This window comes from Hippocampus bargibanti, linkage group LG05 (assembly GCF_051943395.1).
Source record: "Hippocampus bargibanti isolate YZ-2025 linkage group LG05, ASM5194339v1, whole genome shotgun sequence".
NCBI classification, from domain to species: domain Eukaryota; kingdom Metazoa; phylum Chordata; class Actinopteri; order Syngnathiformes; family Syngnathidae; genus Hippocampus; species Hippocampus bargibanti.
The window spans coordinates 19268087-19282500 of record NC_142738.1 but is presented as its reverse complement, the minus strand read 5'-3'; the positions used below and the strand labels follow the sequence as shown (position 1 = coordinate 19282500).

Below are 14414 nucleotides of genomic sequence, written 5' to 3'. Positions count from 1 at the left end.
TGGATTAACTGTTGATAGGATTTTCTACATAAGTAATGCTGATAATTACCTCCCCCTGTCGACCTTATACCGTGCATTTAACTGGATGTTTTTATTTTGCTGCAGGTTATCAACATTACAATGGCAGTTCCTAAAAACCTGCAACAACTGGGGAGGTATCCAGTGGATATCACCTTCATTGTGCACAGCCCCCAGGGTTACATCATGGGATCAGAGGTTAGCATTGCTCTCATGAAGCTCACCAAAGTAGAATTCAGCTATTACATGGGCTTCCCTGTCCAGCAGATTGCTGAGCGTAAGTCGTACTTTTTTTGTATTATTATTGCGTTTTTCATTTTAAAGTACAGCACAATGATCTCTTATTTGACCTTTCTTCTAATGGTGCCATATCATGATGACATGGAACAATGTCATGGCATGATTTTTCCCTTCATCAAAAGCATTTCATTATCCAAAGTTAAACACAAGCCAGTCCCTTCGGTCCTCCTGGGTGAGAACAGGTAAGATAGATTAGGTAAGATTTTCTGTTACTTGTGATGATCTGCCATCATGGTAATCAATTTGTGCAACTTTTATGTACGATCTGTATTTTTCATATCTTATTTCTGGTTTTCAAAAACTTAGTTCTTTTAGGAGTGTTGGACAGTGACGTAGGCAAGAGGACCTTTCAAGCGAACATCGAGCGCAGGGTGGCGATGTTACTTGGAGAAGCTATGGGATTAGTCAGACGTGTCAAGAGAGCCACCAACATTGGCAACAGCAGCGTTCAGGTACCATGTGTACATACTGCATTTTGAAAATGGCAGTGACCCATATGTCAGAGTAAATATCTGTGTCTTGATTTGGAGAAAAAAAAAATGTTTCAGTGGCAAGCTTTAGGACCTTGTGGTGCTTACTGGGTTGTTGATCTTTGCACATTTGTCTTTTTCTAAATAGATGACTGTATTTTGAGGAAATTTTCTTCATTTTGCCATTTGCTTATTGCAATTGCCTTGTCTAAGTCCTAACTATCTTGCTATGAAATGACTACTGAGGGCTCCTTATTTCAGGCGAAGTGTTACTGCTTACTGCTTTACTAATCAGACTCTAGCTTTTGTGGGGTTGCCCTGCACCTGCTCATCAGCGTCATGCGGCGCTCGATGGAAACGTGTTGCCGTGGCAACAGCATCCCATTTAGCATCCCATTCAAGATTACAACTGCACCAAGTCTTGTTCGTTTTCTTCCCTGTCGCCCCACTTGATGCATCCTGTGAGCTCCAAAGCTGCACAAATCACATAAATTATTCATTGTTGCACTTGTGTTTTTCTTTCAGCACGATGAAGACATTGTCTGTTATTTAGAGGGTAGACATCGATAGAGCCAGTGAATGGTGTTTGGTTAAAGATGTAGCAATCCGAAGAAAGGGAAATGCAACACAGAAAGTTCTGAAACTGAAAGGATGCCAGAGTGATAACTATCTTTCTGGTCGAATAGCAACCTAACTGGATAAGACCTGTCTGTCTTGTGTAAAAAAAAAAGCATTTCAGGGGCTGTGCTCAACACAATGTGCTGTGTCGTTCTGTCTCTGAGCATTCAGGTGCAGCTTGTGCATACATAAACATACTTGTGATAAAATAAGCAATTTGAGCTTGATGTATTAAATAAAAGTAGATTGTATATTATACATGCATAATTGGCTTAGCTGGAAGCAAGAACCATGTTGTCATGAAAATACGCTTATGACTTTATTTGAGTTTATCACATCCTGTTTCATTCAAACATGGCACTATTCAGGGAATCGTTTTTGGTATCTGATTTATTCTATCGACTGTTTTTGACTCAAATCAATGTGCTGGAGCCTTTTGGGTAGTATTTGTATGTTCTTGCTCTAGTATGTGGACTCCTGCAGGTTAATTGGCAATGTTTAATTGTTATTAAATGCAAATGAGAGTGTGGATAGTTGTCTGTCAAGAGTATATAGGCTCTCTTTTAGTATGTGGAGCATGCAGAAACGCTGGGGTCTCTTAAATTTTGTGCAGACACAAGGCTGGCCGCTCTATGTTGTGGATCCATCCATCCATTTCCGAATACGTACATCTATGTTATGCAAAGAGCATATTTGACAAGAAAGATGACGTTGTCCCTGACCTTTATCCTCACAAGGGCCATGGGCTTGCTGAAGCCTATCCCAGCTGTCTTGGGGCAGTGGAAGGAGTACACTGAATCCGTTTCCAGCCTATTGCACATCACACATACATAGACAAACAACCATTTGTGCTCGCAATCACACCTAACAACAATTAAGAATGTTCCTGCCATGCATGTTTTCGGAATGTGGAAGGTATTCTGATTCTGATTCTGAAAGTGGGGTAACCGGAGAAAACCCAGGCATCCATGAGGAGAACAGGCTAACTCCACACTGGAAGGCCAGAGCCAGCATCAAATGTTGCACCTCTGCACTGTAAGGCATGTGTCTTGACCAGTGGTCCACCATGACGCCTTGTTTTTTTATTATTATGATAATGAAGATGATTACTATTAAGGATTATTTTGTAATAATAATAATACAGTAAAGTCTCGTCATATCGATATTCTCGGGAGTCCGAAAAAATATCGATATAACCGGGACTATCGATATATCCGACCCTGCGCGCATGTAATTTTCTCCTTGCGTTCATAGAAATAGTATCGTAATAAGCGGTACTATCGATATAACCGATATCGATATAACGAGACTTTACTGTAATACATTTTATTTCAAGCGCCTTTCAAAGCTCGCAAGGACACTTTACATTTTAGCTGTAAAATGTTTCCAAATGTCGGCATGCAGCTGTGTGTGGTTGAGGTGCCCTCAAAAATCAACGGTGGTGATAATTACCAACACACAGTCTAATACACTTCCCTGCAGATTTACACCAAGCACTATTTTCAATATTTTGATTGACTAGTTGTCGGCCCATGATGTACCTCGCATTATCGAAAAATCAGCTGCTTGACCAACTGAACTCCTCTTTATATCAATTGATAGGTTGTGAGCATTAATCGACCTGTAGGTGTGGACCATCCCTTGGAAGTTGTGTATTTTGTGGAGCGTCTTGTTGGCCAGAGGGTCCCTGCTCTTGAAATGGCCAACATTCTCAACAGCTTGGATGTCCAAAAGGCCGCCATTATCTTGGGGTATCGTGTTGAGGGCATTTTAGCACAACGTGAGTATCTTCCTCAGTGCAGTTTACTGATATTGTAGTGCTTGATATTGGTAAGATAACGTGAAGCTGTTTTCTTTTCAGCCAAGTTGTTTGTTTGGGCTTGCATGGGTTCTCTACTCAGCTCAACTTTACAGTATTTATAGAGCACTTTCAAACAGCCAATGCTGCAAACAAAGAGATGTTCATGGAGCGACTCTCATATACACGACAATAAAGCAATGAATCATTCCAAGACAGTTTTGCTGCATATAATATGTTGTTGAATGTCCGATTTATCATTGTTTTGAGTCAACAACCACACATAGATCGAATTATTGGAAACTTCATTTAAGAAAGAAAATATCTAGCGATGGTAAAATAAATAACTGATGGAACTAGAATCTGCCAAATGCATATTTAAAACGCCTCAAAGTTTCTGGGAGACTGAAAAAAACTCTCCTGGGAAACATGTAGTAGGCTATGTTATGTTCTGGGGCTGCTTTGCTTCATATGACACAGGGTTTCTGAATCCATGTCTGATGATCAACCCATTTCGGAGTGAACAAACAATTGTGGGTCATCCAACAAGATAAAGAGCCAAAACTCACAGCTAAAAATATCCAATACTAGCCCTGAAGGAAACAATGCGTTATTGTAAGGTGGCTTTCTGAACCCTGACCTAAATCCTATTGAACAAAAATATGGGTCAATACTGTAGATACATAACTCAAGTCTACAGAAAATGTTTATTTGCAGTCATCAAAAGGCTGTACAACAGAGATCCTTTGTCAAAGCCATTCATTTTTTTTGTGGACCACCAAAACCAATGCCAGTTTTTCAGTGCATTTTTACTTCAATTGATATTTTAGCGACTATTGTGGGGTTGTGTTTTTTTCACAAAAAGCACATAAATAAATATCTTATTTTGTCCATTCGTGTATACAGAATAAGGGCCCAAAGTTCTAACCATGTGATCATTCATGTTAGTTAATTACTCTCCCTTATGTACAATGTACCAACACCCTGACTCTGAAGATTGGACAACAGGCTAATGAGAGTCACTCAAGAGAATTCCCTCCTCGTGCTGACTGTTTTTAATTAATTAACTTTCCCAAGGGATAAAGCAAAAGTCATTTCAACTAATGAAAGTATGTTTGGTTAAAATTACAGCTAAAAGACAACAATCACCTCTCCAACAAAAAAAATTGTGTGTGCGTGTGTGCGTGTGTGTGTGTGTGCGTGTGTGCGTGTGTGTGTGTGTGTGTGTGTGTGTGCGTGTGTGTGTCTGTGCGTGTGTGTGTGTGTGTGTGTGTGTGTGTGTGTGTGTGTGTGTGTGTGTGTGGGTTTGGGTGTCTGTGTGGCATAACTTATTCAATAAAATAATTGAATCCTTACGGTATGTGTGCAACTTCTGTCTTTCACCCTTCAGCTGTTGAGAACGTGCCATCACCGCCTTCTGACACAGAGAACCCCAAAATCTGGATCATCATCGGAGTGGTGATTCCTCTACTGGTGGCTATTGTCATTATTGCCATCATTTGCTGGAAATTGTGCCGATCAGATAAGCTGGAGTTCCAGCCAGATGCCATGACATCCATCCAACAGAGACAGAAGGTAGATATAGTAGAGCTTTTCTGGAATGAAGGTTCATTTACTGATTTCAACATATTTCAGGTTGTCTTCTTACATTATTGTTTTTTTTAAATCACCAAAGAAATTATAGCTGTTCATGAAGTATTATTTCAGCAATAATTTTATGAAAGAACATGATATGGATTGGTTATGTAATATTGGACTCGACAATTCCCCCTCTGCCCCAAGGTTTTTTTCTTTTCCATCATTGGCACAGTTTTTTTCTTCTACCAGTAAATGCTGTGCTTTGAAGCTCATGAACTCATATCTTACTGTAATTTTGTTACATGTACAAAAGAAACTAATTTAACTTCATGATCTGCTACATAATACCACTCTCATATATACTCAGTCTGCTACCTCACAGAGCCCCGTTCACTGGGCACTCCCTCAACATGAGATGGGTAAAGAGGTTAGCAAAGAAGGAGAGTGGTGTTATGAGGAGGAAGAAGAGGAATATGAAGAGGAAGAGGAGGAAATCAATGTTAAAAACCGAAAGGTACCATTTGTTAGTTGCAGAGTTTGTTCAGCCGAGTCATGCTTCTTTACTATTAAAATATTGCGTAGCTACAGATGGAACGAATCCATCTGCTACTACTACTTCTGCTCAGGGAACAATCAACAGCGAAGACCATACAAACAGTGAGGAGGAGGAAGAAAGTGATGAAGAAGGAGATCATGAGGAAGAAGAAGAAGAAATGAAGCAGTCTGAAACAAAGTCATTCCTACCGGAAGAAAAGCATGGACAAAAGAACAAAGCAACACAAAAGAAAACAGAGGAGATGAAGAAAGAAGAGAGAATGACAGTGTTCCCAAAGGGGAGGCGGGTGAAGAAGGAGGTACAGGCTGTAGTATCCAAACAGATATTTGTGTTTGCAGCTTAGCTGGACATTAGGCTCATGCTATACCCTCTGTGAACTGCGTGTCCTGTCTCCCTGAGTAGTTATTCTTCACATTTGTAGCGACGTAAAGTATTTTTTGCTGAAGTAGATTTCGAGTTCATGTTTAGAGTTTTGTTTGCAATGGCATTTATGAGGGCAGATTACTAGTTAGGCCGTTCAATCCTATCATTCAATTTCTTTGTGACTTAAAAAATATCCCTGCTTTTGAGTAAGCATTCACTTTTTGAAAGCGCTCTTGGTCATGTAAATGTCTCTTGTTTCAGTTACAGGCCCCCACCGTGAAAGGCTTTGACTTTGCGAAGCTGCATCTTGGCCAGCAGGATAGAGATAATGTCATAGTGGTCCAAGAATCCATCACAGCGGGGCCTCTGCCCATTTCAGAAAAGGAAGGCCCCAGTTCTTCCCACAAAGGGGATGTCCCCACCCCCATATCCAAAAATTCTGCCTCCTCCACCAAAGCATCCCGCAGCTTTCGAAGACGAGAAAGGTCAGTGCTCCTGGCAGTGCAAAGGAGGAGTTTTGATCACTCACAGATTTTCTGTGGAAGGTTTCATAAAACCAAAGAATGAAAATAGCATGATATACCCAGATTGAAACTTCTCTCCATTTATCAAGTCAATTAATATGAAATGACATTTACTGGAACATTTTGTATCCAGCCAAATAAATCAATTCACATTGATATCAAATTTTAATGAACTATCAAAGTGTATAAGTTTGATGTACTGTAATTTCCGGACTACAGAGCCCACCTGATTATTAGACTCACCCAGTAATCATTTTGTATATACATAAGCCGCACCTGTCTATAAACAGCATGTGCCCAAATTGAAACATGAGATATTTATAAAGAAAGACGGTACACAGAAAAAGTTTTAATACTATACCGTAACTTTTGTTTCAAATCAGGGCCTGTTACACGGCAGCAACGCAACAAGCAGCCCGAACACAGTTGGTTAAAAAAACATTCCGGGAAAAATTAGACACAGCAGCAACACGTTAGCGCCCAATAACAGGTCTGGGCACAAAAACATACCAAGTCGGAATACCAAGTCGGAACCAAAACGGAAAAAAATACTTGAGCACTCACTATCAGGACTGGTTACATAAACATAGCAAGTCGCTGAGAGCCATCCTCCCGAGCTCGTGCCGTCCTCTCCGTCACGCAGCAGACCGGCTTTTCAAAATCCATTGGTGATGGTTGATTTTTTTTAACACTGCTCCACGCTATCAGAATCCACTGGCAGACTTGTGCAAAAGTTGCTCTTTGCATACGGCCAGTTTAGGTAAACGATTTCACGCCGCTGTTTATCCAAGCCAGTCAACTCGGAGGGCCACTTAAAATGCACGATTCACACGAGAAGTTAATTAAACTTGCGTCTTCCTCTGCACATATATTTGCCGTTACTCTTACCTTGAGTGATCCAGCGCCCCTTGGCGGCCGTTAGGAAAAAAATGCATACATTGGTCGCACCGTTGCATAAACCGCAGGGTTGAAAGATTGTGGCAAAAGTTGCGGCATATAGTCCGGAAATTCCGGTATATTGATAGCGATTGTATTTGAACCAACAAAAAGAAAAAGGCCTACTTGCTGGAAAATCACCTTTCCTTGCATGTTATCATTACATTTTGTGTGCACATGTGTTTGTGTGCGTGTGTGTGCGTGCGTGCGTGCGTGCGTGTATGTGTGTATGCGTCCGTGCTAGCCTGCGTTTGTGTGTATTGTGTACCTCAAGTGCATTACCTCAAGTGCAAATTAGGCTCAACAGTAATCACCACTGATTCTGATTGTAATGTTTATTTATTTATTATTTTATTTCTTTATTATTTTATTTTATTTATTTACTTTATAAGCTGAAGTCAATAAAATGATTACGGTAATATTTTTTTTCAGTCAGCCACACAAACAAAACTTTGACTGTCATATATATCAATGAACCATTGACATATATGACTGTAAGAGCTTTTTATTTATTTATTCATTTGTTTTTGTTTTTTTTATAGTTTCCCTCATCATGCTGAATGTCCAAATATGACCCGGTACACCAGTGGGGATTCAATCTTGCTAAGAAGAATACATTAAGAATTTTATGAGTCGAACAAGCTTTGAACCAAACGCATTGTCTTAGAAACGTCCCAGTTTTGACCTCTAAACTAAAGTGCCAGTTTTTATTATGCAGAATATTCCAGCACGTAAGCCCATCCTCAGGCTTTAATTATTCATTCAAGTGAATATTCTGTGCTTAGGATCTCTCCGTCAGACAGCGATTCCATGGTGAGTGACCGCTCCAGTGGGCGCAAGTCAACTGAGGAGAACCAGAGAGCCCAGGTCACACCCAGTGACAGCAAGCAGATGAGTAAGATCCCCATCAATATTTTAAATGGCAAGTGCCCCTGGCAACACTCAAGCCACTTTTCTACACACAGCAAAAGACGGGTAGGGGAAAAGAAACATTGGAAAGAACTGACCGGACTGTGATGAGTGAGATGATATTCTGTGTCTCATGAGAATTTAGTTGGAAAAGTAGTGACAAAAATTGTGAAGACAAAATACAGTAATCCCTCGTTTTTCGCGGTTAATGGGGACTAGGACCACCAGCAATAGATGAAAATCCGTGAATTAGAGTCATGATAATAACACAGAGCGGGACTGAGACAACGCACAGCCAATCCACGTGGCTATAAACCATGGAATATCATTGGGTGACGTCAGCGCTGGGAACCAATCAAGTTACAGCCATGTACAAAACCTTGATTTGCTTTTGCTGGACAAATAAAATGATGTGGCAGGCCAGATCCCCCGGGCCTTGACTTTGACAACATTAATTGAACTCATTCTGAACTTCAGGAAAGCTGTTATCATTCATGAAAACTGATCTTAACACATGGGGCCCCATTTTAATGCCCATCCCAAATCTATTGCAGTATAACTGCCCACATGTTTTGCTATTTTCGTACATGCCTGGGCGCAGTTAGAAATGGGCAATTGCATCATTATGGGACTGAATACAGCCGACTTGATTCCAGGCCAATCAAAGTGGCTTTTCTCATTCCTTTTAAATTCAGCACAGGTGAGGCACGCGGTTCAAAGGTTAATGGACTCACACGAGATTGCCGCATGCAAAATACGTTTCCAAGGAACTGCAAAAAAGATGTTCGTTTGCGATAGTTGTAAAGTTGGCCGTTGATACAGTGAGAAAGCTGCATACTGACAATGATCTACTTCAGTGGTGGGTGAAGCTGGTGCGCTAAACTTGTCTACATGAATCACACATTTACTGGTGTTCTGTTGAATGCTATGTTGTATGTGTTCTACAAATGTGTATTTTAAAGAGTTGGTTGACATTTTCAAGGACAATTATTGTTGATTATTGTTTGGAAGCAGTACACATTATCCAAGTTGTTACACATATTTCCAATGCGGTACTGCTTGTTATTTCATGTTAAGTTGTTCACTGCCGTGTGCACGGATACATACAACAATAGTATCAAAATTGTGTGAACCACCAATTGACCATCGCTGTTCTAAATTTAGAATCCCATCTGAATGCCCTTACTCGCAATCAATATGTGGAGTCTTTACAGAGAACTGATCTGTTCCAATTTAACTGTCTTTCCTTTCTATTGCGGTGCAGGCAAAAACAGAATTGGTAAGACCTTGTCTTCTTTCCATCTGCCTCTGTGAATCTCCAATTGTTTTATATCATTCTGTGATCGTTGTGTGCTTTGTTTGTTCTGACCATTCATCACTGTCAACCCAACTGTCAGCGAAATAAGTTCAATGTTAATATAGTCTCCCCCAAAAAAAACAGGTCCTTTTTGAGGGCCTGGGTGTGATGTTAATCATCCTTTCGATGGGGCAACCTAGTTTGACTCTATGTGGTCATTTAGACATATGAAGTGCGGTGTTCAAGACTTTTAAAACTGCTATTTGCATCACTTTAGGTTCGCCTCCCACAAATGGTCTCAATGAACTGATGTCACCCGCTTCCATATTTGAACATGTTGATCGGATGTCACGGGCCACAGACGTAAGCCGAAGACTCCCCAACAAAGTGCAACTAATTGCCATGCAGCCCATGACGATCCCACCCCTGAACAACCACCCTGGTACTGGCAAATTGCCCGATACCAAGAAGGAGGTTTGCCTTTCTTGATCCTCATGTTCACATTTCCAACCTGATCGAGGTTCACATGTCCTTTCTACATGACGTGGTTTCTCATCAGATCCAAGTAGCAATGAGACAAAAAGCAGAGATTGAGCATCATCGAAACAAGATCCGCCTTCGTTCCAAGAGGAAGGGCCACTATGACTTTCCTGCCATGAGTGACATAGACCTTGTGGATGCCAAAGAACAAGCTATCATTTACCATAAAGCGCAGCTGCAAATTGATAGGATTTTAGATCAAAATGTGCAAGTGCCCTCCATCTTCAAGGAACAACCCAAAAAGTTGGTGTCTGTTTCATTAATTTTAACTGTGGAAACCTTTTGGGTAAATGATGAGATAACATTTCATTTTGTATCCAGTGTTCGAGGGAGGTGGTCTCCCAAACAGAGGATGAAGTCAAATGGAGGCATGACAGATGCAGACAAAGATTACCTCATCCCCGAAGACACTGACGCTGTGTGTAGGAAATGTCCTGGGGTCAACAATGTGGCTTATGTGGTAGGTTTAATGTGGTTGGCTTGGTCATTAAAACAGCTGTGCATTGAAGATCGCAACTTTTTGTTGAGTCTTAAGTCAGTCCAGACTGAATGCAACTACTTCGTGACCTCTCGATTTTTTTTTTTATGGTACATTATAGTCGGATCCTGACCAAGCCCCAGCGTTGACCCATATAAGCCTGTCGCCTACCACAGATGATGTCTTCCAAGGTCCCGCTTCCTCACCTCCTGGACATGCCCCTCCCCCACCCACCTACATGTCACTACAGCCCTCTATCGAAGAGGCGCGGCAGCAAATGCATTCGCTGCTGGATGACGCCTTTGCCCTTGTGTCACCCACTTCCCAAGGCAGTTCCGCTGGGGTGACTCTGCCGGGGGTCAGTTCCAAAATGTCTGACTCCAGTCCTGCGGGTCGTGGCCCCCGACCTTGGGGCCCATCCTATCCAGGTTTTGGCCCCTACACTGGTGTAAGTAGCCAAATGTAGGAGGTAGACAAAAAAACACCACATTTCAAGAATTTATCTCTCTTGAAATCATAAACCACGTCTTCGCTCTCGATTCCCTTTCATTTTTCTTTCTTCAGTTGAAGTCTGTACGTACAGTAGCTTCAAAGTGTAACCGCTAAACTAATCTGTTAAGTACAGAAGACCATCTGCTGGCCCTCTGTACAACGCTGTGAGTTCTCTACGGCTAAGCAGTTTCACTAATGTTCACTGCATATGCTTGATCTTGAGCTTCTTTTGTAGGAATTGGCCCAAATAGATGTCTGTTGTCGTTCGTGTGAATCATAAGTGATACTTATTTGCCTATTTTGAAAAAAAAAAAGTCTGTTGATGAAAATGTGATTTATTTCAAGAGTTCAAATCAAAAAGTGAAACCCATATGTTGTACACATTCGTTCAACAACAAGGGAAATACTAATACAGTCATTGCTTCAGAAATTTATTTGCAATATTTGTTTCTTGACATTGCAAATTTGGGGTATTTTTTGCTGTATCATAAAATAAAATCATTCATTCATTATCTGACCAGCTTTAACGTCACTCGGGTCGTGACATGCAGGCCTGAAAAGGACATGCAAACTCCACACAGTAAGGCCTGAGCTGGAATTGAACCCGGCACCTCTGCACTGTGATAACCACTCGACTATCGGGACACTCACATCTTTTATTTACATTTGAATCTTTAATGACATTATACTCAAAGTTGCATACCCAAATTGCATGTTATAAGAGTATCAGGTGCCATTATGAAAAGCAGGTACATCTTATTAATGCAAAGCAGCATTGTTTTTAAAATGATATTTGTAAGAAAATAGCTTCATAAAGCTCATTATCTCCTGTTTTCTTTCATCACTGCTTTCATTCTCTGTGCTCCCCTCAGAGATTTGGCGACCTGAGTGTGTCTCCTCCTCCTGTTCAAGGCTTAATGCCAAGGCGAGTAAGGCTTTCAACGGACATCATGTACTTGAGCACATGTAGATTTTCATTTTCTTTGTCCTCAACAAAGTACTTTGTTGTTGATCGATGCTGAAAAATACTTCCTTTGCCTCGTTTCCTGAATCATCCAGTCTGTCAGACCTATGAATAATTTAAGGGATCATTTTTATTTTATTGGTTTAACGGAACAGTTCTCTGCCTTCGTATTTTCCCTGGGCCCCAAAACACTAAGGCACTCTTGCAAATGAATACAACATATACACACATGCAATATGCTTTTTTCCCTAGAAAGTAGAGCACCAGTCACATCCGGTTGAGATAAATAAGCGAACAAGTGGTCATGTTCGACAGTAGCCAAAGGTTGGACTCTTACTGTAGCAAAGTCTTTGTTTTATTGCGTGACTTGATGCTTGGGGGTTTGATTTAGTGAAAATATTTTATTCTCCAGGCAATATCGTGGTCTGACTTACCTTTCCCCGGGAGAGGCACTTGGGGCCGGGGACCAACTCCAGCTCGACAATTTTTACTCCAGCAAGGTTCTCAACGCAGATGAGCTGCCTACATCGGCTCGGCCCCGGCCAGTAGGGGGTACCGCAGGTACCGTTAGAAATAATATTAAAAGAACCCTCTTTGATAATGTGCATTTTAGTCATAAAGTCACGGGTCATCAAAACTACCATAACATAATGAATGTGTATTGTCCTACTATTCGAACACGGTGGGCTAACTGTTAGCTTATCTGGTAACTGCATGGTGCAAACCAACGCTTACAAACTTATTTACAGTACTGACAAACACACTTTGTCTCAATGATATTATAATAAATCACATGAGCGGAATGTTATACAAAGACTTAACACAGCTATCCTGGCAACAGCACAATTACTTTTGCGGCCTTTGTTGCTTGGCTGACATTGCTGATTGTATTAGGGACGGTAGGGGGGGTCAACGTGAAAGGCTGTGCGTCTCTTCAATTATGAAAGGAGTTGTAAGTGCGGCATTTACTGGAATACCCAAAAAAAGTTGGAACAAAATTACATTTGTTACACAAACGTGATGTCATGAAAGTCTTGATGTGTCTCTTTTGATGCGTGTGCAGGCGCACAGCTTCATCAACTGACGCAGGTAGGCCTGTCCAGCCGTATGAATGGTTATCCAGCTGGAGTCAGAGGCTATCCAGGACAGAATGGAGCCATCAGCTGGAACAATTACAGCGAAGACAGTTATTGCAGAGCACTTCCAGATAACAGTGCAGTGAGTGCAAATGCCTACATCATTCTCTTGTCTTTTATAAATGCTTCATGTTTGTAGATTCCGAATGATTAATTTCACAGTTCCTTTTCTCAACTCTCATTGGAAGTGGGTTAGGTTTTTCACTGGGATATATTCATTGATAAAACAGATGGGATATTTTGATCGTTTTGGTTATTTAAATAAGGGTTATATTTATATGCCATTGAAACAATGTCTCTGCAAGAACTTTCTGTATTTGTAATAATTGAGCTGAAGCTTAGCTCCAACTCAACTTCAACATACTTCTGAATGCAATTACTCTAGTACTTTCTGTCCACATCTTGAGCCTCATCACAAAAAAATAAAAAGCTGAAATCAATGACTTTATCAGCAATTTGCTTCGGTTACACTTAAAAACATATACAAATACTTTGAGTGTATTTGTGAATGGTGAATCACACATATGTTTTAGACAACTTTGCCGTTTATTCAATGCATGAGAAGTCGTCCGAGAGCCGCTGCAACTTAATATCTGACACTTCCTGTCTTGTCCTGACATCTTCCTTGTTATCTTGCAGATTCCCTGTAGTGTCCTCAGGGAGCCGTCATCTCCTGCTGCCCGCTTGGAAGTTGGGGCAGGCTACATGTCAGCTCCAGTCTCACTGGGTGCAAGCCCTCCCATCCAGTCCTCTGCCTCCTTGATCAAGGCCATTCGTGAGGAACTTTTGCGTCTGTCGCAGAAACAGAGCTACCAGAGCTGAGCGAATGCTGATCCCAACTGCTAATATGACAATGCTTCCTGTGGAAGCCCACCGAGAAGCAAAGCAGAGAGGTTGTCCTGCGACACGTCAATCTTGATGTGGCTAATTCATGTTTCTTTTGGAGATTTGAAGTTAGCCAGGGAGAGAGCTAGTTTGAGAAGGAAATCCTCTCCAGAATGTCACTTTGGGACATCATTCTTACATGACAGTAACGAGATCTGGCATTCACATCCTTGTGATTTCGGTATTCAGTATGATGATTTCCATGCACACATCGTTTTTAAAGAACTGCTTAACGTCCATCTCATCTGAGTCATGCTTTTCTTCCATATTTTGTATCCTTTGATTTGGCTCTATCGTGAGGTCGTAGTTCAAAGCCAGTGAATGGGTTCTGTCTCAAAGAAGTCTGTAATACTTCGCTTACATGACATGAATTAGTCAGAGCTGTTACTTCTGTATGTTTTTGAACTACAGTAAAGTCTCGTTATATCGATATCGGATATATCGATAGTCCCGGTTATATCGATACTATTTCTATGCACGCGCTGAGAAAATTACATGCAAACAGGGTCGGATATATCGATAGTCCCGGTTATATCGATATTTTTTTGGACT

The 14414-nt window shown here is 41.1% G+C and overlaps 1 protein-coding gene across 4 annotated transcripts in view; it reads left to right on the top strand.

Annotated features, from left to right (window-relative positions):
- LOC148898149 (UPF0606 protein KIAA1549) overlaps positions 1-14101 on the top strand; it is a 31514-nt gene extending 17413 nt beyond the window's left edge. Inside the window, exons 7-24 of one of the 4 annotated variants that reach the window (XM_088997156.1) lie at positions 106-295; positions 441-500; positions 625-770; positions 3009-3186; positions 4595-4779; positions 5150-5296; positions 5409-5636; positions 5963-6186; positions 7947-8056; positions 9335-9349; positions 9645-9841; positions 9927-10150; positions 10229-10367; positions 10507-10833; positions 11750-11802; positions 12254-12402; positions 12905-13059; positions 13617-14101. In XM_088997156.1, coding sequence (XP_088853282.1) covers positions 106-295; positions 441-500; positions 625-770; positions 3009-3186; positions 4595-4779; positions 5150-5296; positions 5409-5636; positions 5963-6186; positions 7947-8056; positions 9335-9349; positions 9645-9841; positions 9927-10150; positions 10229-10367; positions 10507-10833; positions 11750-11802; positions 12254-12402; positions 12905-13059; positions 13617-13799 — 2910 coding nt within the window. In that variant the 3' untranslated portion in view covers positions 13800-14101. Of the gene's footprint in view, positions 1-105; positions 296-440; positions 501-624; positions 771-3008; positions 3187-4594; positions 4780-5149; positions 5297-5408; positions 5637-5962; positions 6187-7946; positions 8084-9334; positions 9350-9644; positions 9842-9926; positions 10151-10228; positions 10368-10506; positions 10834-11749; positions 11803-12093; positions 12166-12253; positions 12403-12904; positions 13060-13616 lie in introns of those variants that run through there. The other 3 variants (XM_088997155.1, XR_016115055.1, XM_088997157.1) reach the window with 3 other exon arrangements.
- Positions 14102-14414: the final 313 nt, after the last annotated feature.